Source organism: Nerophis lumbriciformis, linkage group LG01 (assembly GCF_033978685.3).
Source record: "Nerophis lumbriciformis linkage group LG01, RoL_Nlum_v2.1, whole genome shotgun sequence".
Classification (NCBI taxonomy): domain Eukaryota; kingdom Metazoa; phylum Chordata; class Actinopteri; order Syngnathiformes; family Syngnathidae; genus Nerophis; species Nerophis lumbriciformis.
The window spans coordinates 42,960,658-42,988,502 of NC_084548.2; the positions used below are offsets into that span (position 1 = coordinate 42,960,658).

General features: G+C 38.8%; 1 protein-coding gene and 1 non-coding gene across 5 annotated transcripts; both read left to right on the top strand.

The window, feature by feature from the left end:
* On the top strand, nucleotides 1-27,092 carry kansl2 (KAT8 regulatory NSL complex subunit 2). Of its 4 annotated transcripts, none has more exons than XM_061982362.1 (10): nucleotides 1-142; nucleotides 14,398-14,658; nucleotides 14,800-14,972; nucleotides 17,419-17,533; nucleotides 22,459-22,622; nucleotides 22,705-22,868; nucleotides 24,394-24,490; nucleotides 26,270-26,523; nucleotides 26,601-26,807; nucleotides 26,879-27,092. In XM_061982362.1, the coding sequence occupies exons 2-10, from the start codon at nucleotides 14,405-14,407 to the stop codon at nucleotides 26,933-26,935; spliced, it is 1,485 nt and encodes a 494-aa protein (XP_061838346.1). In that variant the 5' UTR covers nucleotides 1-142; nucleotides 14,398-14,404; the 3' UTR covers nucleotides 26,936-27,092. The 4 variants fall into 4 exon arrangements, with proteins under 4 accessions (XP_061838346.1, XP_061838354.1, XP_061838337.1 ...); XM_061982370.1 differs by having other exon boundaries at nucleotides 17-151; XM_061982353.1 differs by having other exon boundaries at nucleotides 56-146.
* Nucleotides 24,565-24,697, top strand: LOC133573446 (small nucleolar RNA SNORA2/SNORA34 family). Its single transcript, XR_009810922.1, has one exon. It is a non-coding gene; the product is annotated as a small nucleolar RNA SNORA2/SNORA34 family (small nucleolar RNA).
* Nucleotides 27,093-27,845: the final 753 nt, after the last annotated feature.

Sequence of the window (27,845 nt, forward strand, 5' to 3'; positions counted from 1 at the left end):
AAATGACAGAGTCATGATTCAGACCAATCAGAGTTGAAGGAGGCGGGCTCTCCTACACTGCCTGGGCGCTGTGGGTGGATGCAAGAAAATCCGCGCATTGTGCTTCGCCTTCGGCGGCTTAGTTGTGGTGGACCAGCACAAGGTGGGTAAGGTACGCTGTTACTTCATTTGGATATAGAAGTAAACTCATATTTTATTACCGAATCATGTCATTACTTCCACTACAATGACCGTGCCTCACCGGACAGAAAGATGCCTGTCTTTGCAGCAAGTTGTTGATAATACGCGGTAGCTACCGTTAGCAACTCCCAAACAAAGATGGCGGACGCCATCAAAGAGTGACGCAGTCAACAGAGGCGGGCTCGGCGTGGTTGTCGGTTGGACGTGACCAACATTCTCCGACGGTAGGGGTCAAAAACTTAATTTACCTGAGGGCCGCACAAATTATTCCAATTATTTTCCGAATTATGTTTCATTCACGTGACTGAATTTGTGAACTAATTCTACCAGCAGCTATAGTGATTTTGTAGTAAGGTAGTCCTTAACCCTTGGGGATTGGCTAAATGTTATTAACGTTGTAGGTCCCAGGACCCGTAAGGGTGTCACCCATTAAAGTCTTAAAAAATAAGTAATATATTAATATATATTGTTTTTACTTTCGGTGCTTAAATGTCGAAATCAAATTCTGAATTGTTTTATTTAGTTTATTTTTTTAATGTTTCCTGCCCTTTTTGTCAAAATTGTCAAAAGTTATTTTTAATGGTAAAAACACAAATGATGCAATATTTTCTCCCCAAAAATTCAAAACTCAAATATTTGATGTGAAGTAATTGGAACCTTAAAGAGGTAAATGATTCACAACAACTTTGATTTTGATTCAGAATAATGGTTTGACCAATGAGCATTGACCGTTTTACAATAATAAACGACGTAAGACCCTTCGACCCCTGAGGGTCCCACTCATTCAAGTTTTAAAAGTCATATATTATTTTTGTTTGACTTTCAACGCTTAAATTTGAAGATCAATTTCAGATCTATTTGTTGATCTTAAGGTATTTTTTTTTATGTGTTTTATACCTTTTTTGTCAAAGAAAACCCCTTTTTGTATGGCATAAATTTTGTTCATGCCATACAAAAAAGGGTTTTCCCAGAAGTCAAATATTTGATGTGAAATAGTTGGAGCCTTAAACGGGTCAATAATTCACAACAACATTGATTTTGATTCATTATAATTGTTCGAGCATTGACCGTTTTAAAATAAAAAACGACGTAAGACCCTTCGACCCCTGAGGGTCCCACTCATTCAAGTTTTAAAAGTCATATATTATTTTTGTTTGACTTTCAACGCTTAAATTTGAAGATCAATTTCAGATCTATTTGTTGATCTTAAGGTTATTTTTTTTATGTTTTTATGTGTTTTATACCCTTTTTGTCAAAGAAAACCCTTTTTTGTATGGCATACATTTTGTTTATGCCATACATAGAAGTAAAATATTTGATGTGAAATAGTTAGAGCCTTAAACGGGTCAATAATTCACAACAATATTGATTTTGATTCATTATAATTGTTTGAGCATTGACCGTTTTATATAAAAAGCAACATTATAAGACCTAAGGACCATACAGGGTCCTTCTTATAAAAGTGTAAGTAAGTCATATAATAATTTGTATTTTTACTTTGAACGCTTAAATCTGTAGATCAACTTCAGATGTATCCGTTGATGTAAAGTTTTTGTAAATTTTTTATGAAATTTGTAGGTTTTGTTTCCTCTTTGTAAAAGAAAACCCCTTTTTTGTTTTCTTCAAAAAAATAAAAGTCGAATATTTGATGTGAAGTAATTGGGGCCTAATCACGATTAATTTTTTCATATCATCCAATCTCGATTAATATCATGATTACTTTTTAAAATTAAAGTCAGATTGTCCCGTGCAGGATTATGGCGAGTAGTGTTGTATCCCTACTGTTTACCAATGCAGTATCTTGTAACAGATATTTCCAAAATGTTTGATTGAGGTAGTATTTGCTCACAGCTAACAATTGTCAACAGTACATCCACAGTACATCCACGCTCCGGTCCGTACCTCGATTTTAGGACCACGGTTTTGCTTCTTTTTTGGTACGTTTTGTGGGAGTAAAGACAACTTTTTGCTCTTAAAAGTTCTTTTTTTGTTTTGCTTCTCATCAAAAAGTGCATTCTGCAGTAAACAAAGTATAATTGGTGTACTGAACAATACAATACTTTTATTTCAAGCTAACATTTACTAAACAACACTTCCAAATAGTAAATTATTATTTGCATTCTTTAATCACTTGTATACATTAGTGCTTCTCACCAGTGCTTTGGCAAACAGCAAGCGGTGACCCAGATTGTGGAGTTTTTACAACACAAATACTGTATTATATTGAATACAATTACATTAAAGTGCACTTTGAATTTGAGGTACTGTAAAATAATGTATACCAACACATAAAACAGGTTTAATGATTATTTCAGGAAAAAAAATGTTTCTAATGGACAAACAAAAAGAACACAAAAGTGTCTGTCTGCAGAAGTTTTTAGATCATGTTATATCAGAGGAGTGGAATCTTTGCAGACACATAAAAAGTCTGATTAAAAAATATCAAAATATAAAAAGGCCTTTTATTTTGTCATTAAATTAGTGGGTGTGCTTATTCTCCCAGTCGGGACTAACAACGACTCCTGTGAGTGCCTGCAAGTCCGCATTCAGCGCAGGATTACTGATGCGCTACAGCAGATAGTGAAACTTAAGACTTTCACTAAAACCGCTGCTTCTTCTTAATGTTGTGTTTCAACTTTTTTGCTAGTGTTAGTCATATTTATTTATTTTGTCATTCTCCGCTGCATTTCTGGGCTGTATAAAGTTAAGTTATAGTACCAATGATTTTCACACACACACTAGGTGTAGGGGAGGAGACACAATGCAGATTGAATATTAATTACGTTGTAACAAGCCTGATTTTCGTGCAGCAGAACGAGAGGTCGTGTACATACACAGACACAAAAACACACGCAAACGTACACAAACACACACACATTCACAGACAAACACAGGATCACGGTCAATAAAGGTGGATTGTTCCGTGCAGGATTGCTCCTCTACTGTTTACTACTGCAATAACTTTTAACAGACAGTTCTGCCAAGTTTGACCGAGGAAATATGCGAACAGCTGATGACCATGATCAAACTCAAATTAATCGCAATCAAACGATCATGGTCATATAATCGCCCAACCCTACCTGAGGGTCCCACTTATTAAAGTGTTAAAAGTAAGTCATATTTAATTTTTTTTTACTTTGAACACTTCAATCTCTAGTTCACCTTTAAATCAATTCACTGATATTAAGTTTTTGTACGTTGTATGCCTTTTTTGTAAAAAAAAAAAAAGAAAAAGTTTTTCTTGGGAAGCAAAATATGCAATATTCTCCCCTCCAATTTATTTCTAAATGAACCATTTGATATGAGGTAATTGGAGCTAGGGCTGGGTGATATTGGCTTTTATTAATATCTCGATATTTTTAGGCCATATCGCGATATACGATATATATCTCGATATTTTGCCTTAGCCTTGAATGAACACTTGATGCATATAATAGGGTGCATTAAAGGAGTCATATTATTATTATTTTTCTAAATGGAAAACACTTCCTTGTGGTCTACATAACATGTAATGGTGGTTCTCTGGTCAAAATGTTGCATAGATGATGTTTATGGGGCCATGTTCTTTGCTATGTAATGAGTTACTGCGGACGTTATCTCCTTGTGTTTGTGACTATGTTTTTCATATGGTGTTGATCTGTAAATGGAAACGTCAGGCTCATTTGTCAGCGCAGGTTGTTTCGGCATTTTTTTGGGTGTGGCACCGGCCAGAGATGTTAACTGCGGAGTTTCAAGCACTCTTCATTCTCTCGCGGGTGACTTTTTAAATGAAAGAACAAATTAGTAGTGCTGCTACCAATGTTCCTTCTAATTGTTCATGTGTCTGAGCGCAAACAAAAACTCCCTGAGCATTCAGTGGAGCACATGTGAGCAACATCACACATGGCAATACCAGCAGCACACCTGTCTCAAACCAATCTTTTATAATAACACTCAAATGAGAGGAGTCATTTTCATGAGCTTATTTAGTAATATTAGTGATTTGGCCCACTTGTAATGAAAATAAAAGAAATCTTGTTTTTCATAAGCTATGGATTAGTATTGTACAATATGTCTGGGTGGGGGTCCTGCTTTGGAAATCATTTGTACCCCTTTCAGAGATCACATTTAGTTCCCCTTAAACATCCTCATGTTGCACAATGAAATGTAAGCATAGGATGAAGTGTGCATGCATTAGTGTAACTTTCTCTAGTAACAGCATTCCATGATTAATATCAATAAATTAACATTAATAATAAATGACGGTAGAATAAGCACACGTATGACTGAGGAGTCATAGTGTAACTTTGTGTGGTGTTTGAGTTGTCCGACTTTTTGTGTGGTATAAACGCACCAGTGGCTTTGTGGTATGCGTGTTGGTGACAGATGACAAGTTGAATTTGGCCTGGTTTGTACGGCAGAACATGACTAGTTTTTCGAGATAGAAGTTTTTTACTCATGTTTTTGGTGTGGTTATGGTCGAATATAAACAGTTTTGCTCAATAAAGTGATCGAAATAATTCCTGTCCTCGAAGCATCTCGATAGACGTTACAATAATTGAACGGTGTTGACGAACACTGTTAGGGCCGCTTGTTGTCACTGTCACTCAGAGTTACATTGCAAAATTACACACAATAAATGTGTTTATTTTGTTTAGAATTCAGATGGGTTTGATTTGGTGCGTGACATATATTTGCTGTGCGCAGAGGACGCTTGAGCAGTGCGCAATTGCGCAGGCGTGCACCTCAGAGGGAACGTTGGCTGCTACCTTTAGAAGCAACGCTTCTGCTGCATACTTTGCATATTACTGTTGTCTGCTGAATATCTTCCCGCTTGAAGCAAACTACCGCCAGATGATGGACCCCGTGCTGTTTTTTTTGGGCATTAATTGTTCTTCCCCCATTTGTGATCAGTTTCGCACCTTCTCTTGTATTGTCACTCGCACCACTCCGCTTGTACCACCTGCCTCAGCTAACGTTAGCATGCTGCTACCTCTCTGTTGGGCGAGGGCGTATGACGTTACACGCGCGACAGTATGTGACGTATGGAAGAAGGTGCGCTTGTTTTACGTCCCTGTGAGAAGGAGACTTGAAAGAGTGAGAAGAGCCTGTAGTGTAATGCCCGCAGCTAAATGCAACTGCGTGACAACTATACTCCGATATCACAATATAATCATTTTCTATATCGCACAGAGGCAAACCCGCGATATATCGATATATCGCCCAACCCTAATTGGAGCCTTGAATAGGTCAATAATTCATAACATTGATTTTGATGGGATTGAAATGTATCAATAACATTATCACCAACAATGACAATATAACAAACAATAACACTATAGCGTAACAAAATATCAATAACACTATCTACACACAATGCCCAAAGCGAGGCCCATGTGCCAAATTTGTCCCGTCGTGTCATTTTGTTTGGCCCGCGAAAGGGTGACTAGTGGCTACCAAATTGAATACATATTCAAACTGACCTCTTTCAAGCTGCACAAACATTGATGGCATGTCCGCAAGTCTACACTGTAAAAACGCCAGTATATTTTACGGTAAAAACCTGGCAGCTCAGTTGCCAACATTTACAGTGAAATCATCACTGGTACCATATTTTTCCATTAACAGTAATGCACTGTAAAAACAATGGACATAGATATAACGGCAAAAACGGAACATCAGTCACCAGAATGCTGTAAAAATAACAGTTTTTCAATTGACTGAAGATTTTTCTGTAAAAAAACTGTCAGCCAAATCACAAGAATTGTACCATAAGAATGACAGTGGTACTGTTTTTTCATTTACAGTAATGCACGGGGGGGGGGGGGGGGGGAACAAAAAAACTTGCAGTATATTTTACTGTAAAAAGTTGGCAGCTCAGTCACCAGAATTTTTACATAAAAACAACAGTGGTCCTGTTTGTAATGAACTGTAAAAAAAATAAACATATATATATATCCAGTAGATTTTCTGTAAAAAACTGGCAGCCCTGTCACCATAATTTTACTACAAGAATAATAGTGGTGCAGTTTTTTTTATTCTATAGCCATGTAAAATGTAAAGAAAAAAAAGCTTGCCGCAGATTTTACAATAAAAAAAAAAAAACCCAGCTCAGTAACCGGAATTTTAATGTAAAACAACAGTAGTACTGTTTTTCATTTTAGAGCAATGCACTGTAAAATAAATTTACCATAGATTTTTCGGGGGGGAAACTAGCAGTTGAGTCGACAAAATGTTGCCTTAAAAATAACAGTGGTACAGTTTTATATTTAACAGTAATGCACTGTAAAAACAAAAACAAACCTGCAGTTGATAACATTCTGGGGATTGAGCTGCCAGTTTTTTTACCGAAAAATCCAAATATATATTTTTTACAGGCTAATTAGATACCATATCTATTGAAGCTGACGATCTCTTCTTACCGTATAACTTATATTTACATATAAGGTATAAGGCTAAATGCCTTGCTCGTGGTGTTGTTGCATCTATTACTAGTAACATAAACTCGCTTGCATGATTTCAATTACCTTAAACATTTCAATTAAATTAAAATATACCTCAATACTTGGTCACAAATGCAATTTTATTGTTAGAATCCGTTGAAGGTAAAGGAGCAGACACATTTTTGATTAATCTGCATGTACCGTATTTTCCGCACCATAAGCCGCCCTGGGTTATAAGCCGCGCCTTCAATGAACGGCATATTTCAAAACGTTGTCCACCTATAAGCCGCCCCGTGTTATAAGCCGCATCTAACTGCGCTAAAGGGAATGTCAAAAAAACAGTCAGATAGGTCAGTCAAACTTTAATAATATATTAAAAACCAGCGTTCTAACAACTCTGTTCACTCCCAAAATGTACGGTAATGTGCAAATGTGCAATCACAAACATAGTAAAATTCAAAATAGTGCAGAGCAATAGCAACATAATGTTGCTCGAAGGTTAATGTCACAACACACAAAATAAACATAACGCTCACTTTCTGAAGTTATTCTTCATTCATAAATCCCTCGAATTCTTCTCCTTCGGTGTCCGAATTAAAAAGTTGGGCGAATACGGGATCCAAAATGGCCGGCTCCGTCTCGTCGAAGTCATCGGAGTCAGTGTCGCTGTTGTTGTCCAGCAGTTCTGTGAATCCTGCCTTCCGGAAAGCTCGGACCACAGTTGTGACCGAAATATCCGCCCAGGCATTTACGATCCACTGGCAGATGTTGGCGTATGTCGTCCGGCGCTGTCTCCCTGTCTTAGTGAAGGTGTGTTCGCCTTCGGTCATCCATTGTTCCCACGCCGTTCGCAGTCGTGCTTTAAATGCCCTGTTGACACCAATATCGAGCGGTTGGAGTTCTTTGGTTAATCCACCCGGAATGACGGCGAGTGTTGTATTTGTGTGCTTCACTTGTTTTTTGACACCATCTGTGATGTAAGTTTAAATTCTGCGTTATACGCGTGTCGCTTAGTAGGAGCCATTTTGTGGTCTTTACAGATGTAAACACACAAAGGAAATGAAACGTAATACCCGCGCGCTTCTTCTTCTACGGGGGCGGGTGGTTGCTTACCGTAGAAGAAGAAGCGCTTCCTCTTCTACGGGGGCGGGTGCTTACCTTGGCAGTTGCTTACCATAGAAGAAGAAGCGCTTCCTCTTCTACGGGGAAAAAAGATGGCGGCTGTTTACCGTAGTTGCGAGACCGAAACTTTATGAAAATAAATATTTATATTAATCCATATATAAGGCGCACCGGGTTATAAGCCGCACTGTCAGCTTTTGTGAAAATTTGTGGTTTTTAGGTGCGGCTTATAGTGCGGAAAATACGGTATACGTGATTAATGCAATATTTTTTGTGATTAACCACATTAGTTAACTTTTTATTTTTGACAGCCCTAGTTATTACATTACACTAATTTTCTTTGTCACCTACCTCTGTCACCAAAGCTAACATAGATGTTTTGTTCAGATAGCTTAGCATATATTGACATACACTGGTTTGCTATCAAAATGCCCCCCCACCCATCCTTTTATTTTAATGAATGCGGCCCTCACTGGATCCTCACAATTCCATTAACAATATCAATGTAAAAATAACAATAGAACAATAACAATACCAATATAAAAACAATAACAACAATGAGGTAACACACAGACTCATTGAGAACAACTATCACAGACCAAATACAGTCTTTGCAAGGGCCTGTGGCAAACGGTGCAAAAGTTAACTATTTTCTGTCAGTAGACCATGTGCACTGTTTACTCCTCCAAGAGGGCCTAGGCTGGGGTTGGTACCGCTACTTTCCCCTTTCTTGACCTGCAGCCCTGCTTTGGGGGACCAACTGGGATGCTGCCTGCATGACAGGCAGGTGGGTCCTTGTGGCCATTGCTGGCTCTGCTCTATTCGATATATATCTCAATATATTTTCCGGTGAAAGTATACATTTGAAGATATTCATTTTTGAGGGAGATTAACTGAAATTGAACTGAGTCACAACTGTAGTGTAAACAGTCAGTGGCACTTTTATTAACCCAGTTAGTCAAGGTGGGTATTAGCACAGAAAATAAACTGTTTAAGTAACACAGAATAACATAAGATAAATAAAATAAAAAATATTCTTTCTACGTAAAATAAATAACATAGCTGTGCAAATAATACAAAATGTATCAAACTCAGATAAAAAATACATTTGCAGGCAGGCACTTTTTAATTCCCAGTCGACGATGTAATGGACTGTCACACACGTACGGTTCAAGTCAGCGCCAAGTAAGTGACTTGACTTAATTGTGCTGCTATGATCTTCCTCACTTCGCCATGCATTTTTGGCAGCATTTCTCGTGCGAAATATGCAACTTGGCAACTCGAGAACAGTTTTGATTTGGGCTTACATGGTAAACAACTCAAATGAATGTTTTATCCAGACACATACATTTGTCCAAATGTGGCCAAGTAGACGCATTGTGGGTTTCCTGGACGTTGTCTAGATCGCTAAAAGAAAAATCTAAGGAAGAGAATCCCTCTGCCATCTTCCACTAGTTTTTTAAATATATAAATCGCCCGCTTGAATATTCCCTCTTCTTTGGGATGTGCGCATCTGTGTCTGTTGTGATTTCCCTTCCTGGTTCGATTACCCGCCCTATCTTGCCTCTGATTGGCCTGTCCGTAATGTTTTGCTCTAATCTTGACCAATCGTGACTCATCATAGTAAACAACACAATGAGGAAGGGGAGGGGTTTAGTAGCCCATGGAGTTTTTAGAGGGAGTGATAAGCAGGGGAGAACAAGGAACACAACAAATAAGCGCCGTTTGGTCATTTTAATGTGAAATAAATTCTATCGATATTACGCTATTTTCTCAATTCATATCTTGTTTAAAAATATATCGATACATCTTACAAACTCGATATATTGCCCAGCCCTACTAGAGTCTCCAAAAATGTGCTGCCTGTAACCTTTTGTGCCATTCCATGTGCAGGGGTTTATGGTGCGACACATTTACTTGCAAATGCGACTAAAAATTGACTATGTGACTCTGGGGAGAAAAACAAACAAACTGTCGCACATGTGCGAATAGGGATTTCAACCCTCATCGCATTTTGCTTCTAAAAGAAATCCATCCGAATTTGATCAATAGAGAGTAAAATGTTTGCCTACCTGTATAACATGTTTGAAATACACTCATAACTGGCATAACCAAATGGACAAGTAATTCAGGTGAATTGTCACTGATCACTCAGAGAGCTGTCCCTTCCTCCTGCGACATGCACAGAGGGGAGCCCCACTCCTCCAAATTTACAAACTTATGCTGACTCAGCCTTCCCATTGCAGAAGAAACAGTCTTAGTTGGAGGAACTGGTTAGTATAAAAAAAATAAAGTTTTTTTTCACTACCTTAAAACTTGACTCTAACTGCACTGCACACTAGTATCTACGAAGGTCGGAGGGAAAATGTTACAATAAATCAGTGCTAGAAGTGACCAACTTGCCATTAAAATAATACCCCGTTTGTTGACAAGAACATACAGCCATGGAAGCACATTCAATCTATTTATTAAGCACAGGTAACACAAACCAGTGAAAGATTCGAAAGAGCTTCCGTCGGAGCCAACAAACTGCCGCTGGTAGCCTGCTAAGCTAACAAAACAGCTCAAACTCAGACTTACTGATGTCACTAGGCAACAGGCACCACCTTGTAAAAGGCACACACATACACAATGCTCTCAGATGAGACTCATCACAACTGCATTATGCCAGATATTTGAAGTGTTTTTAAGTAATGCAATAATTACTTGTCGTAGTAATGTTTTACATTTATTAAAGAGTAATTCCGTTTGGTAAAGTAACGAGGAACTAGAATTAATTACTTTTTAATTTCTAGAAAACTGCCTCTCACACAGCATCATGAAGTAGGTGGCAGGTAGGTAAGTGTTCTTGGCTAAAATCTTTGTGTGTATGTCCTATAATGTTTACCTATAAAAACACCATTGTTAAAGGTCAATTATTTTCATGTTGCTGCTGACGTTTAAACATGTCCTCCTAAACCAGGGCACTTTATTTTACAGTTTGTTTTTTTATGTTTTTGTTAGACGAAGAATTGTGCATAGCAAAATGTTTTTTTAAAGAAGATTGGAGATATTTTAATTTTCTTATATTATTTTCAAAGCTTTTTCTTTCTTTTTTTAACCTCAAAACACCTCTTAAGTTACATCAAAGGATATTTCCCATTTTTGGGTTAGTTTATGGGCCAAACTATATCGGGATATGAGTTTTGGTCCATATCGCGCACCCCTACACCCGTCTTCGTTACAGTGCTTGCACAGTTTAGGGATGTTCTCTGTGTTGAATTGAGCGTTGCAGGAGGCCTTTTGACGGCATTGTGTTTATTATAGGTGTGAGTGCACATGTGTACCTTGTTTGAGTGTTAAAAATGAAATAGTGATATTTAGGACATTTGATATTGCTACAAAAAATGTCTGTGCTACAAAAAACATCTGTGCTACTAATTTATTTTTTTTTAGTAGCACCGGTGCTGCACAACAGCCATATTGGCTTGGTTGACCACCACGGTTTTTCACTGCCGGGAAGGAGTTAGGTGATGGACTAGAAGCATATACCGTATTTTCCGCACCATAAGGCGCCCTGGGTTAAAAGCCGCGCCTTCAATGAACGGCATATTTCAAAACTTTGTCCACCAATAAGCCGCCCCGTGTTGTAAGCCGCATCTAACTGCGCTAAAGGAATGTCAAAAAAACAGTCAGATAGGTCAGTCAAACTTTAATAATATATTAAAAACCAGCGTTCTAACAACTCTGTTCACTCCCAAAATGTACGCAAATGTGCAATCACAAACATACGTATATCAACATGGACAGAGCTGCGTGAAAAAAGCCACCCGGCCTCTTCGCGTAAACTTAAACTTACGTTAACCACTCGCTCATCTTTTCTTCATCCATCCCTTCGAGTTAGCTTTTATGATGACGCCGGCTGGAAAGGTCTCTTTTGGCAAGGTCTTCCTTTTGAATATCACCATGTGTGGAAGTTAGCATGGCAAGCTAGAACCACAGTGAAGGATGACTTCTCATTCCCTGTGGTGCGAATATTCACCGTACGTGCTCCCGTTCCACAGTGCGGTTCACAGGAATATCAGTTGCTGTGAAATACGGTAGTAATCCGTGTGCGGATGGAGAGATTGCGTCTTTTCATGAACCGGATCCTTGTCGCTTAGTAGGAGCCATTTTGTGGTCTTTACAGATGTAAACAGGAAATGAAACGTACGGTGATATCCGCGCGTTTTTTCTTCTTCTTCCGGGGGCGGGTGGTTGCTTACAGTAGAAGAAGAAGCGCTTCCTGTTCTATGGGGGCGGGTGCTTACCTTGGCGGTTGCTTGCGTAGAAGAAGAAGCGCTTCCTGTTCTACCGGGAAAAAAGATGGCGGCTGTTTACCTAAGTTGCGAGATCGAAACTTTATGAAAATGAATCTTAATATTAATCCATATATAAAGTGCACCGGGTTAAAAGCCGCACTGTCAGCTTTTGAGTAAATTTGTGGTTTTTAGGTGCGGCTAATGGTGCGGAAAATACGGTAGTTGTTTTCAAAATAAACGGGTACTAAAGGTACCTTGTTTGTTAGCAATACTCACCTGTTCCTCCCAATTAGAAGTACATGCGATTACAGGTGGTCCTCAGGTTATGAATGAGTTCTGTTCCTAGATAGTGAAGTCGAGTTGTAGTCAGGACTGGAATTTCGTAATGTTAGGGGCAAGGCTTTTGCTGTCGTCAACCTTTTGAGGGCACAAAGGCCAAATGTCAGAGCAGGAAGGCCATCAAAAAAACTATACATTTTATAGGGGAACTGCAGTTTTTTTAATACTTTGCCTATCAAAATTCCAAAAAAAGTTCAGTTCCCTCTTTAAGGAGTCGTAGATGTTTGCACATCCGGATTACACACTGCTATGTGGGTTTTATATAACTTCTGTTTCGCCCTGTGATGCTGTGTTTTAGACTCCGACGGTTAATACGAGGCAGAATTAAACCCACCACTGTTCAAAGAAGCTGTAATGGCATGAAAATCATGCAGAGGAAAAGAGATGCTTCCGTCGGGTTATCACGGCCAGTGTGGCCGTGGCGCATATAATTTTTAGAGGGGCACATGGCCAAACAGAGGGGCAATGAGAGCCATGGCTGTTGTGAAATTCCTGCCTTGGTTGTAGTGTAAGTTGAATCTTTTACCTGGGAAAAAAAAACCCAAAAACCTGAAAAGCACTTAAAGAGCACAGACCTCCACCAGATCTTATACCGTCCTAAAGTAATAGTAAATAAATAGCTATAAACACTCCTCAATCGAGCCAGTGATCTGGATCAGGCCCAAAATGTAATCAGTTGTTCCTTATCGCATTTATTTCTGAAACATTGATAAAATCCGCCCATAACTTTTTTAATTATTTGTAGCGAAATGAAAGAAACGGAGTGACGCCTCATGTCAGTCATCCACTATTTTGTCTCTGCTGGTGCCCAATACCACTCACAGATGCCCAAGAACACACACACACACACGCACACACACACACAAGTTGAAGCTCGTAAAGTAACATAGTAGAAATTATCCGGATCATAATCAAAATGCAGTTATTTTTTTAGTACAAGTTGCAGCTAAACTGCTAATGCATTTTCAGTTTCTGAATAATCTCTTGGGTAGTACTTCCTCATATGATTATAAAATCTGTTGCGTTGTTCATACCATGTACATATGCTTGATTTGCTTCACATCACTTTGATGACCCAAACAGCCGCCACACAGCCGTTCAAAAAGTTGGCCTTTTCTCTATAATATTTTTTAATTTATATTTAGATTTAGCTGTAGTTTGTGTACACCTTGAGGTAAGAAAGACTCCAAAAAAGTTGTATTTGACCAAACTTTACCTATAGGCTTGTCCTGACAAAAACTAGTATCTTCATTGACGGTAAAAGGTTGGTCGTTCAGTGGATTTTATGAATTTGTAATAATTAAACTCAAACGAATAATGAAAGCAATAAAGTGCAAATCAAAGTTTCTTTCTAACTGAAATAATTGGTGAATCGTGGAAGCCCTACATTTGGTCCAAATAGCACACAAAATGACGCATACTAAAACGTTGAAGTCCCACACAATCGGTGCCATGTTTGTTTACAATGAGTTCAGGGGGAGTTTACGACAGTAAGGCACAGATTTATTGGTGTGACAACATAATTGCTTATATCGGAATAAATTAGGAGTGTTACTTATAATTATTGTGCCCCCCTAATATATTTGTTTCAATCAATCACACTCTAAGATGGTAAATCATAATTTGACAGCCACTTGGTGAGTTTTTACAGACAGAGAACGAACACGCTGAGGACCGCAGCAATTTTTTACATTAGTTGTTTGTAAGACTACCGTATTTTTCGGAGTATAAGTCGCACCGGTGTATAAGTCGCACCTGCCGAAAATGCATAATAAAGAAGGAAAAAAACATATATAAGTCGCACTGGAGCCCGGCCAAACTATGAAAAAAAAACTGCGACTTATAGTCCGAAAAATACGGTACTCAAGTTGTTAACGTCCCTCCATGCTGCCCTATGCTTGTTAATACAATATCAGTATAACAGTCAATGTTCAGTGTGATAAGCCACCTGCCATACTACCATCTACAACAACATCACATTCATTTAAACAGTATGAAAGCAGTGTTGGGTAACTGATTTTAATCTGTGATGCACTGTCAAAACGATTTTTCAGATTTGCAATGAACAGGATACGAATACACGTTCTGCCGACCAGCCGGAACAGGGTAACACAGCAGGCGCCACGTCCTCAAGAAGCTCAGACCTGCGCTTTCACACAACGACCATGCACCCAGCCTCGCCTGGAAGGACTGGAGTTTTGCATCAAACACATTCTAGAGGATAAAAATGCCCCGTACAAGCAGTGCAATTATGTTTCGGTCAAAAATGGCAAACGCTGCCCAAACGCTGCACCAAAGGTTGAGAGGAAAGATGGGTAAGTCTTATAAGCAATGTCTTACATGTGTAGTTTATACAGCATGGCACCCATGCCTGTATTTTTTGTGTTCACCCTACAAACACCCAATTTACATATACAAGCAGCTTTCTCACTTGTTCACCTAATGTGTTTTTGCAGAGTGACATTCTGTGTTGAGCATGCCCGCAGGAATGCAATGGCTCTTCGTGCTCAGATGAGAAAGGTATCGTCTGGTCCATCGCCAGAGATGCTGTTGTCTCAGCTTAGTGGGTACAGTCGGGCAGAGACACGCTGCCTTGATGGAGGTCGCTCTGAAGCAAGTCGTACTTTAGGTAATTTGTACGTGTGTTAAAGCGAAACTGCACTTTAAAAAAAAATTTGCTAATCATTCACACCTATCGATAAGAATCGAAAATCGGTTCTTGTTCAGAACCAATTCCCAGTGTATCAATTCCTTGAAATCACTTTCCATTTTTTCAAACGGTTCCTTTAACGATTTGTATGGGCAGGAAGGATGTCATTACGCAACGTGCATAGTGACGTCAGACAGCAACATGGCTCCCATGCCGCATAAACAATCCAAAGTTTGGCTACATTTTACAAGAAAAGATTTCAACAGCGCTATTTGTAATAACGGCAAGGTTGCTATTACATCAAAATGATGACATACGAGCAATATGCTGAAACATTTGAACTCAGCTTGCAATAACTGTAAACGAATGTCACGTTTTTGAATCGCGCCAATCTCATCCCAGCAGCAGTCAGCTGGCGTAACTACAAGGTACTAACACCGCCTATCATGTAAGCGCTATTACCTGTCAAATTGAAAAGGAATGCCTTCTCATTTAGATGAGCATGCAAGAGACAGATTCTGACTGACTCCGAGGCGGGCAGTAAGTACTCGCTCCAGGTCATGTCTAAAGTACTTCTCTCCTTTCACCTTGTCAGGGAATAGTGCAATGACTCAGGCCTGGATAGACAAATGTCTCCGAGCAGATACTAAGTTTGTGGTCAAAAGCTTAGAGAAAAATATATACCGGTATTCCTCATATTTATTTTCAAAATATATTTTTTTCTATGCTGCGTATGTGCTTCTTAAGACCTCATTGTTGACTTTGTAAAGTCACGTTACCTGTAAACTAAACAAAATTGATGCTAATCCACCTTTTTGTTCTCTTTTTTTCCCAAACTTATCTATAAGAAAACCGATAAGGAACCAAATCTTTAAGTAGAATCGAAAGTGAAATTGGAACCGTAAAAATCCCTATTCACAACCCCATACTCGATAAATTATGCCTCTCATTTGTATAGTAAAAGTTTGTGACCATAAACCGAGAATTTGGTCAACTTTGACATTCAACTTAGACTCTGGGATCATGAGAAAGACACCAAAAGATACTGGTTTGCACCCACCTTTTTTTTCCACCTTTTTGCGTGAGGATTATGATTAATTCTTCATGTAAACAGGAAGCTGGGAACATCCCACCAATCGGCATCCCAGTGAGAGCAGACATTGACTGATGACTGATTTTTTATGTTGTCAGTTTTTATTTGTTGTACAGTATGTGTTCAAGGAATAATAGTTTCCTCTGATGAGCCGTTTATATTTTGCTTGTGCTCAGTTCATAAAGATGGACAGTAAATTAATACGACTTCACAGTAGTGACAAAGCAATGTATAGTTAAGTCTCAAAGTAATTGCAAATCTTCCGAGGTTAACTTGTACTCACAAGTTAGTTTATTAAAATAAAGTATCCACTCATTCTTCATGCATAGTGAACTAAAAAAAGCACTGGAAAAGTGCAGACTCTATCTGTGGCAGAATTAAATAAACGGAGTGAACACTCTTGTTAGTAATCCACTCTCTTCGTCTCTGTGGGTGGAGGTAGGACACCAGCGTACACATAGAGAAGTTGAGCGTCGTTAAGTAAACGTAAAAAGAGATCGGTTTCAAACTGAAGTCTTGAACAGGGGGTCCAGACTGAGGTCAAGAAAAAAAACTGTATAGGCGTAAGCACATATAAACATGTTACACAAAAACCACAAAACGTGCAACTAAAGGGGGTGGGCAACGGTGACAGGCCGCTGCCATCTATTAGCGCGCCACATCCTTCCATCGCCCCAGGGTGGTTTAAGTGCAGGCAAAGGCGTGGGATGGGGGTGTGTGTGTGCATATGCATATGCCCATTGTCCAGGGTGTAGGTGATGTTGTGTCTATAGGCCTGGAGTCTTCCTTTGCAGGCATTATGCGCAAAGTTTAACTCTCAGGTGGTGTTGAAGGAGGGAGAGAGAAAGTATAGACAAGACAAGACAGAGAGCAAGCAGGGAGAAACAGAGAGGGAGGGAATGCGACCGCTTCCACCAAGTGCCAAGAGGGAAGACCTCACTGTTAGATTTGTACACTTTTGTTTCTGCAAAACTAAACAAAGTTGATGCTAATCAATCTGTTTATCCTTTATTTCTAATAAAAACAAATAAGAGAATCAATTATAAACCATGTCGTTAAGCTGAATCAAAAATGGAATCTGAATCGTAAAAACCGTATCAATTTCCAGCTCTGCACCTGGCGCATGTGATAAAGAAAAAGACGTTATTGCATCGACAGGAGATGTTGGCTAAGAATGTGATGTAAAACAATAAAGTTATTATTGGCGGTTGAGCTACCTACACACAACATGCTTATATAATCTCATATTCAAAATGGTCATAACACCATCTAATTTCCTTGTAGTGCATTTTACTGTGTAACGTCTTGAATTAAGTTTTTTCTGCTGTACAGAGGAGGACAGTCTGAGTGAAGAAGAGCAGGGTCCCCTAGTGTTGGACCAGACGTGGAGAGGAGACCCCGAAAGTGAGGCAGACAGCATTGACAGTGACCACGAGGATCCTCTAAAGTAAGAATCTTCATACCAACTGGTTTATTCTAGAGCATGAGGATTAGTGCTGAGGAGTTTGGCAACTAAATAAATTGCTGGATTGCATCTGACGTTTCTGTTGTGTCAGAATCCGGCAACTGAGAGGCAATGTAGCGTATTCCTAGCGAGAAATCAAATGAACACAGAAATACTTACATACATACATATGCTTTTGTCGTCTGTTCTTCTTCAAATAGGTATTTTTTAAGAAGTTTGACTACTTGGTCAATGTCTGTATGAAATTAAAACAAACTATAAAACCCTGAGCTTCAAGAATCCATCACTAAATAGTAATATTTAACTTGGTTAATACATCTCTTGTCGGCTGTAACTTGATATCACTAAATGTTTTTGAACCCAAACAGAAAAATATAGTTAAACTCTAACTGAATATTAAAGCAAAACATGAACTTCACACCAAAAAAGCAATAAATGTCATTAGCAAATTGTTTGACAACACCGATAAACAATGATCGTACGGCGTTCATCAGCGAGGTTACTTACCAACAGTGTTAGGACTAACGCGTTACAAAGTAAGGCATTACTGTAACGCCGCTAGTTTTTGGGGTAACTAGTAATCTAACGTGTTATTTTTTATATTCAGGTGGCGACTTGTTCAAGGTGTACCCCGCCTTCCGCCCGATTGTAGCTGAGATAGGCTTCAGTGCCCCCCGCGACCCCGAAGGGAATAAGCGGTAGAAAATGGATGGATGGAAGTAACTCAGTTACCATTACTACATGAAGCGTTACTGCGTTATTTTACGTAATTTTTTATGTAGTATCGGCTAAAAACAGAAGATCTGAGTGTGTTTTATTGGAGAGTTGCAGTGTCGTCCTTCTGATTCTTCCTGTGTCACAACGGGGATAAGAGAAGAGGCGCTGTGTGTGTGTGTCTGGGTGTGGGTGTGGGTGCGGGTGTGGGAGGGGAGGAGTGTCTGTGTTTACTAACAAGACATGGTGCAACTGAAGCCGAGTTTCTTAACATGGAGATTTTCTAGACTGACCATAGACATGTCTTCTTTTGCGGGGCTGTCCGGGCGGAGTTTCTTAAATGCCTCAAATGTCCGGCATTTTGAGTTAGGGTTGCGTGTATTTTCAATGTACGTTCAGGGTAGAGAAGGGGTTGAAAACAAAACAAATTGTGCGCACGCAGCAGCATTCGTGAGGGAGGGGCAGAGACAGAAAGAGCGAGGGAGTGGATTGATTGATTGAGACTTTTATTAGTAGATTGCACAGTACAGTACATATTCCCTACAATTGACCACTAAATGGTAACACCCGAATACGTTTTTCAACTTGTTTAAGTCGGGGTCCACGTTAATCCATTTCTTTCAAACTGTCATTGCTCAAAACATAATATTGAATCAAAATCAATGTTATTATGAATTATTGACCTATCCAAGGTTCCGATTACTTCGGAATATATATATATATATTCCACTTTGAAAAATGGTGGAAGATTTTGCATATTTTGTGTGTTTGCCATTAAAAACATAGTTTTGTTTGACAAAAAAGGCGAAAACAAATAAAAAAACAACATTAAAAAAAACTAAAACATTTTGAAATTAGAAAAAATTACCAGCAGCGGTAAAGTTTAGATCCATGAAGGAAAGAAGAAAGTGAATGAATGTTTATAACTGAATACATTTACATATGTATACAAATTTGTTTTCTTTTTTTATTATTATTTTTTTATGAATTATGTAACGTTTATGACAACCTTTTTCCAAAACACAATATAGAATGTGAGATACAACAGGATAATACATACGTTTATTTTTATTATTTTTTCAAAACGCTTACAAAAAAGTGGGACCCCAAAAATTTACTGTAGGACCCCATTTTTATGGCTTAATGCATTTTGAAAAAAATCCTAGCGCTGATCAACAGATTGTATTATTCTCCAGTGCAATAACAGTACTGAAATGAAGGCTAAAAGGGCATTAATTAATTAATTAATTAATTAATGGTAATGGCAGCTTTAAAAAAAAACAAGAAAAAAAGAAGTAACTAAATAGTTACTTTTCACAATAACGCATTACTTTTTGGTGTAAGTAACTGAGTTAGTAACTGAGTTACTTTTGAAATAAAGAAACTAGTAACTGTAACTAGTTACTTGTTTTCAGTAACTAACCCAACACTGCTTACCAATGCATAAAAAATGGACTTTATGGATTAATGCCTAATGAATGGACCCATCCAGATGTAAGGAAAATACGTGTTTTCATAAATGTGTACTTCCTCTCCTTGTGAGTGTAGAAGGAACTATGGGCAACAACATAGTTAAAAAAAAAGAGTCCACTTCAGTGATGTTGAATCCTTTAATTCTTGTGAAAAGTATTTTTTCTTAAGAGTGTATGGAGCCACTCAATCACATACAGCTATGCAATTAATAACATTTCAATTTCAATGATGGCTTCTTACGATCATAAAAATATAATAATTGGGAAAAAAAACTAATAATGGGCCACGCAACGTGCATGCAAATTCCGGAGCTTATGACGGTGAAACAGATGAGTGAGCGTATGAGTGAGAAAACAGTGTCTATTCGAAGTTTGAGATCTCATCATGGTTACTCATTTTTATTTGACAGCGCTACGGTAATCAATAATCACTACACGCATCAAAAAAAGTAAGGCATGAGATTTTCCAGTTGAAATAACCGCAGATAACTGACCAATGAAACGGAATCCGCTGATAAGCACAAAATAATATTAGGGAAATGTACATAAATGTGACTGAATTGCTGTTGTGAGGAGAAAGAACATTTATTTGCGAAAATAATGTGTCCTGGAACGCTCATTCACCCCGAACCACGTCCTAAAATAAACAATGTCGGGACGGCCACTTGAAACTACAGCTAAACTACATAGCTAATGCAAGCCAGAACAATCTATACACCCACAACACATCTAATCCGCTTGTGAACGACATCATGGATGTAACATTAATGTACAAACAGGAGGACAGCAGCAGCAACTTGGGAGTCACGGTCACACTTTTTTTTAAACTTTTTCTTTTTTTTTTTTAAATTGTCAAGTCCTTTCATTACTCTTCAAGCTCAGAATAACCGCACAGCACCCCACCCCCCTTACAATAATAGTCCTGTGTGCCACATCCGGTCTTAAGGTTTCAAAAAGTACCTTACATATACCGTATATTTCGGACTATAAGTCGCGCCGGAGTATACGTCGCACCGGCTGAAAATGCACAATAAAGAAGGAAAAAAACATATATACGTCGCACTGGAATATAAGTCGCATTTTTGGGGAAAATTTATTTGATAAAATCCAACACCAAGAACTTTTGAATTTAAATTTGAAAGGCAATTTAAAATAAATAAAGAATAGTGAACAACAGGCTGAATAAGTGTACGCCATATGACACACAAATAACCAACTGAGAACGTGCCTGGTATGTTAACGCAACACATCATGGCAAGAGTCATTCAAATAACTATAACATAGAACATGCTATACGTTTACCAAACAATCTGTCACTCCCGATCGCTAAATCCCATGAAATCTTCCTCCCCGGTGTCGCCTCTGGTATGTCCTTTCTTTCTGCTGCTCGATTGTCGTTCTCTGCTGCATATTTCACTACGTCCAGCTTGTAATGTGCAGTATATGATTTCCTTTTCGGTGCCATTTTTGTTCAGTCCTTCTCAGTTTTTATAAGTTACCGCCAATGTTGATGTGATCCATTTTAATAGCTACGGCAGTAGCATATAGCAGTTAGCATCCCGTGACCCACAATGCACTTCTGCCATGACCCTCCCCCGCCGAATTCTTATTGGTTGACGTGTGAGTGACGCTTGCTGACGTGTGTGTGACGATTGCTGACATTTGCTTCGTCTCTTATGCGAATGAGATAAATAATATTATTTGATATTTTACGGTAATGTGTTAATAATTTCACACATAAGCCGCTCTGGAGTATATGTCGCACCCACGGCCAAACTATGAAAAAAAACTGCGATTTATAATCCGGAAAATATGGTATATAAGGTACTTAAAGCACTTATTGATACATTTACAGGATTATTATGCTTTGACCTAAAATATTGGTCAAAACTGTCCAAAGATATATTGCACCAATAAATGTGAGGATTTTTGTATTTACTGTAATTAAGAAACATTAAAAAAATTGACACGAAAAGCACACTCGATAGTGGTAAAATGAGTGTGAAAGGTAAAAAACAGAATTAAAAACAATTGAAACGAAAAAAAATAATTATTGGGTTTTTTGTAATACAATTTTTATTTATATTTATTAGTATTACTATTAATATTTCATTTATTGTGGTTTATTCGTTTCTAATTTATATCAATTTTTTTTAAACTATTTCAAAGTTGAGTTTTGGTGGTGCAATAAATATTAGTGTTTTCAAATTAATGAATAATCTTGTTATTAAACGTGATTACAATAACAATCAAAAATATTTGACTTTTATTTTTGCTATAATCGTCCAGCTCTACCGCTAGGTCATGTGGTTGCAACCTCACAATAACCTAAATGATCAATGTGGTTTTCAGTAAGATATGATAATATGAAGAGATTCCAAGAGTAATACTTTTACAAATGTGTTTCTGTATAATGCTGAGATGAAAATGGGGCAGCGTGGCAAATATAGTATAGCGGCCGTGCCAGCAACTCAAGGGTTCCAGGTTCAATTCCAGGGCCAGACACTTCTCCATTGCTTCTGATGGGTCGTGGTTAGCGCCTTGCATGGCAGCTTCCGACATCAGTGTGAATGTGACGTACCATGTAATGCGCTTTTCGTATCATTCCAGGTCTAGTAAAGCACTATATAAATACAGACCATTACCATTTACCAAAATGAGTTTGCCAGCATTGCCTCAAAAAGAAAAAGGAAAAGATGACCTAACGTTTGTGTTGCCCAGACATGCTGGAGTGTACACTGCAGAAGAGGTGGCACTCTTCACTCGAGAGAAACTCATCAGGCTCCAGTCCCTCTACATTGACCAGTTCAAACGCCTGCAGCATCTGTTGAAGGAGAAGAAACGTAGATATATACACAACCGCAAAATAGAGCATGAAACTATTGGTAAATATGCACAGTATTTGTTTAAAACAATTAATCTTTCATTAAGTGTCTGTGCCCAACAATATATTTGTGCTGCAAACAGGAGGCAGTCTTCTGACAGGACCTGAAGGTCTGTCCATAAAGGAGAGGGAGAACCTGAAAAAGCTCAAAGCTCTTCGTCGATATCGCCGTCGTTATGGAGTGGAAGCTCTGCTGCACCGGCAGCTGAGAGAGCGCAGACAGGCTGTTACAGAAGGAGTACCTCAGGTAATTTTCTATCAGTATGTTTTTAGTTTCTTGAAGCTGTTTATGCTATATGGGAGCATCATAGTTAAAATTAAAGATCGACAGATTATCGGCACCGATATTTGGCATTTTGACGTATATCGGTATCAGCCTCTTTTTATCGGTATCAGTCTTTTTAAAAAAAATTGATTTACAACTACAACATTACTACATCAGCAGATACAATACATACACATATGACACCAATGTTTACAATTTAAAAAATAATTAGTAAAGTAGATAGTAGTAACCACTGCTCAAGCACCAGCCCGTTGCGAAGTCTACTTTTTTTTCCACTGCAGCGCTCAGCGGCCAAACACCTTTCTCTTACTCGTGCAGTGTTGGTCGCTCGTACACAGTGTATATCTTCTGCTTGACTTTCAAAACTTCAATTTTTTGCTGGGATATCCAATTTTGGACTTTCATTTCCCGGTGTTTTACCGGTTCCGTGTTTGTTGCGCTACTGAAAGATCTGCCATGATTTAAAAGGAGTGACACGTTTCATAATGTTTCGTGATTCTATCAAAATACAAAGGGAAATACAGCTGGCAACAGTGTGCAGGTAAAAGAGTCTTTAATGCTCAAATATACAAAAGGAAATCGTGCAACTGGGAAGTTCACCAAAAAAACAGGGATGTTAAGAACGTAAAGCAACGTAGCGAAGCATGATCACCAGTCACAAATCAATAATCTCACATCAACTAAGCTGTGAGGCTGGTTTATCAAACCCTCTGAGACTTAAGCTGTAGGTGAGAACAATAATTCTTAATCACCAGTTAGTGATGAGACTCGCACTCAGCAACCGGAGTGAAGTGGCTACATGACAAAACCCACCGAACAGGAAATGTGGACAAAATAAGAGCCCTAAACAGGAAAACACCCCCAACAAAGGAAAAGTCCCCCCAAAACAAGGCAGGACAAAGCATGACAATATAAGTAAAGAAGAGGCAGTATTCTAATACTTTTTTTAACACCCAGAAAGAAATTATGTTAGCCAGCTTGAAAAAATGTCTCGCCTATATGCTATGTGATGATGCCCAGAATCGATTTATTTGAATGTTTGCAGTATTTTAGGGTTCCTCATGAGGACCCCTTAAAATTTATTAAATCCATAAACGGCTATAAAATTGAGTAAATGGCGAGATATTGTGATGTAGAAAAATCCCATATTGTTATTAATTTTCTCAGGAGATTTCCCATATTTTGAAAAGCAAGTGTTGGACACATAACAAAGTGTTGGTGAAATCCCATAATGTTTTTTGGAGTTTAATTAACCATAACATTAGCGCAGCATTAAACACTATAGCTACTAGACCGTTTCCTAAAAATAATATTAAAAAACAACTTGAAGTCTTGTCAAGCTGTCTACTAACATTTACTGCAAATAAATATTGGCTCCAAATATCGGTTATCGGCCTCCTTGACTGATAATAATAGATATTGGCCCTGAAAAAAACGTATCATTATATGCTTTTATGTTGACTAACAGTTGTTTTATGTTTGATAGCTACATGGAAGAACAGTGCAAGAGAAATGCATTTCTTTTGTGGATGGAAGTCGCTGCACCAATTCCTGCCTACCCATGACCCACCACTGTGTCTCCCGTATCCTCAGCAGAAGAAAACACATGTTCTCAGCAAGAGGAAACCCTCTTGTTTAAATCTGTTTATGGTTTTCTTTGGCCCCGATCAAGACCAGTTGTTTGCAGTAGCTGCTGGTTTCAAAGGAGCCGACATAAACTCCTTCCTGTGGTCTGTTGATTTCCCCCCACTTACAAAATGGGATAATCAATTCAGTTGGAAGGAACAAATAAAGTCTGCATTTCATTGGTAGTGAGATGAGCTGCCGGTTCATACCAGGAACCCTAGTACGAATCCAGCGTCTGCCATCTTAGTCACTGCCGTTGTGTCCTTGAGCAAGACACTTCCCCCACCTTGCTCCCAGTGCCTCTCACACTGCTGTATGGATGTGAATGAATGTTTAGTGGAGGTCGGAGAGGCTGTAAGCACAAATTAGTTCCAGTCTACCCCAGAGTAGCTGTGGCTAAATGTAGTTTACCACCATCATCGTGTGAATGTGGACTGAATGAATAACGGTTTCTCAGCTCTCACTTTAAAGTGCTTTGAGTGTCTTGAAAAGCACTATATAAATATGATCCCTTATTAGTATTAGTATTATTTGATTTCTGCATTCATTTAGTGACCGCATTTAACTTGATGTTTCCGGTGCTATTTTCAATTTTACAAACGTTTATTAGGTTCACAGTTCAAAACTCTGTCATGTCAGACATTTGAACTTCACAATGAGATGTCTTATGTGGTGCGATACAGTGGCACCTTGTGGGTCACATGAGGCGTTGGATTTGTTTTTGTTTTTTTACTTTATTAGTGTTTCCTTTCCCCATCATTGTCATTTCTGTTTGGTGATCAAATTTGTTTTGCCTTTTAAGGCATGTGCTCAGAGTTTTACGGGGTTATCATACCAGCAGCATGCATAGAGACATAAACGCTCTATGTGGTTGTTTTAGGCCATAACCACTAGAGAGGGCCACATGATTATGGCGACTGCTCACTTCAGCAGCTGATCATCAGTGTGGTGTTTCTTCTACTTTGATGAATTGAGTGGCCTCATATACAACTGTACTTTGTTTCTACTGAACTTCTATTCAGTGGTGAGTTGACATGTCCTCAATAGTTTTAGTTCGGTTTAGCAGCATCGAGTCACACGCTGTCATCGTGACATATTTATGGGCGTGTTTCTAAAAGGACCATACTATTTAGGTCTATACAGTAGCCAAACCTTTTTCTCAAAGATGTAATGTCTAAAAAACATTAGTTTTTCACAGTTTTTGCCCATTTATTTTGTTTTGTTTAATTTTTCAATTAATGTTGAAGCAGCACAGCAGTTTTGAATTGGCTTCACGTGTTAAAGATATCCTTGGACCCATCAACTTTAAAAAAAAAATGTTTTAATATAAAATACTAAACTACTTCTGATGGCCAACAGTAGTGTACAGCAAACCCTCGTTTATCGTTGGTAATTGATTCCGAGAAGTAGGAATTATTGATTATACATTGAATGTTTTTTTATAGGGCATAGAAAAAATCTGTTTATGATTTTCTAAATATGTTTTTAATGTTAAAGCCCTCTAGACATGAAATAACACCCACATAGTTACAGCAGTAATATTAAGTCTGAAACGGAGTCGCATACAAAATGTTATTTAGATCCCTGCAGAGACCCCAACCTTGTTATTTTCTTTGGGGGGAACGCTCGCTGTGTGTGCCGCAGGAAAAAAAAAATCCCTGCTCTACATTGCAGTTTCTTCCAGCTTCAATAATCATGTATGAGTGGACACTTGTCTTTGACAGTCAAAAACTCAGACATATTCCAGGACAGCAACCAGGTGCTGTTCAAAACCTGTCCAGGCATGAAGGATGTCCCATGTGACCGCACAGTACACATGGGTCAGTCTGATGAACCCCGATGCCCGCTTCACCTCGCCCTGCCTCCTCCCATGTACCAACCAGAGCAGCAGCCTCCCCCGCAGGAGCAGCTGACCCCACCCATCAGAGACATGTACCTGAGTGCTGCTGAGCTCCAGCCCACAGAGAACCTGCCTTTGGAGTTCAGTGATGTGCGTGTGGACTTGGGTTCCATCTCTGGAATAGCTTGTTAATTTTGTTTTACCGGGCGAATACGTCTGCTCTACAGGACCTGGATGTGGAAGGAGATGGTATGCACGGTCCTCCATCGCCTCTGCAGTTTGACACAGCCCTGGCTTTGGAGGACCAAACTATTCGAGCTATAGCTGAGCACCCCATGGACATCCTGACGGCAGATGACCCGGATCAAGTTGACCTGGACAATTCAGGACAGGAGCTTTCAGAAAGAGATGTCCGCGACATTGTGGACAATCAGGTTGACTTCAACCTACTCTATTGTCCTTTAACTGCACTGCTTATTTCATGACTCATGCTTATTCTCACCAGGTGGGGTCAGAGGTTGCAGGAGAGGAAGAAGATGCTGTAGTCAATGCGCCCAGATGAAGAAAACTTTACCAAACGCCCCATTTCCACAAAGACCACCTGAGCTGAGCTCTTTGACGAACTTGTCAAGTTTAATGTGTTCAATGACCGTTCTTTGTCACATGGTTCTGTGCATACGATCTGACTTGCCTGCTTTCATTAAACTACTGCACTCAAATTCTCTTGTTCTTGTTCAGGACACACAATCACATGTTTCTATAATTTCCTCTTGCTGGCTTGCTGCGCACTTAAGATGCGACTTTAAGGTTTTGCTATTTGCGTATAAAATACTACACGGTCTCGCTTCATCCTATCTTGCTGATAGTATTGTACCATATGTCATGGCAAGAAATCTGCGTTCAAAGAACTCGGGCTTATTAGTGATTCTGGCTCCAGTACTCTGGAATGCCCTCCCGGTAACAGTTAGAGATGCTACCTCTGTAGAAGCATTTAAGTCTCATCTTAAAACTCATTTGTATACTCTAGCTCAGGGGTCGGGAACCTTTTTGGCTGAGAGAGCCATGAAAGCCAAATATTTTAAAATGTATTTCCGTGAGAGCCATATAATATTTTTTAACACTGAATACAACTAAATGCGTGCATTTTTAAGAAAGACCAACATTTTTAGAGTATAATAAGTCTTTTATTATTTTTAATAACATTGTTATTCTGAAGCTAACCAATAATAAATAAAATACTTCTTACCATTAATGCGACTTCTTGAACAGGTGCGGTAGAAAACGGATGGATGGATTAAAATGCATGAGAATGTCTTATATTTTGAACGTTATTTTTAACACTGTGATTAACAGCTGAATTATTAATTACTTATCGTGTTAAGCAATGTCAGCTAAGATTTATCTGAAAGCCAGATGCAGTCATCAAAAGAGCCACTTCTGGCTCTAGAGCCATAGGTTCCCTACCCCTGCTC

What these genes read in the sequence shown, in the direction of transcription:
- kansl2 (XM_061982353.1), top strand. Translation starts at nt 79, where the DNA reads ATGCAAGAAAATCCGCGCATTGTGCTTCGCCTTCGGCGGCTTAGTTGT. An exon ending in AAGGTTGAGAGGAAAGATGG is followed by an intron (nt 14,659 to 14,799) that starts GTAAGTCTTATA and finishes GTGTTTTTGCAG; the next exon opens with AGTGACATTCTGTGTTGAGC. An exon ending in GCGACATTGTGGACAATCAG is followed by an intron (nt 26,808 to 26,878) that starts GTTGACTTCAAC and finishes TATTCTCACCAG; the next exon opens with GTGGGGTCAGAGGTTGCAGG.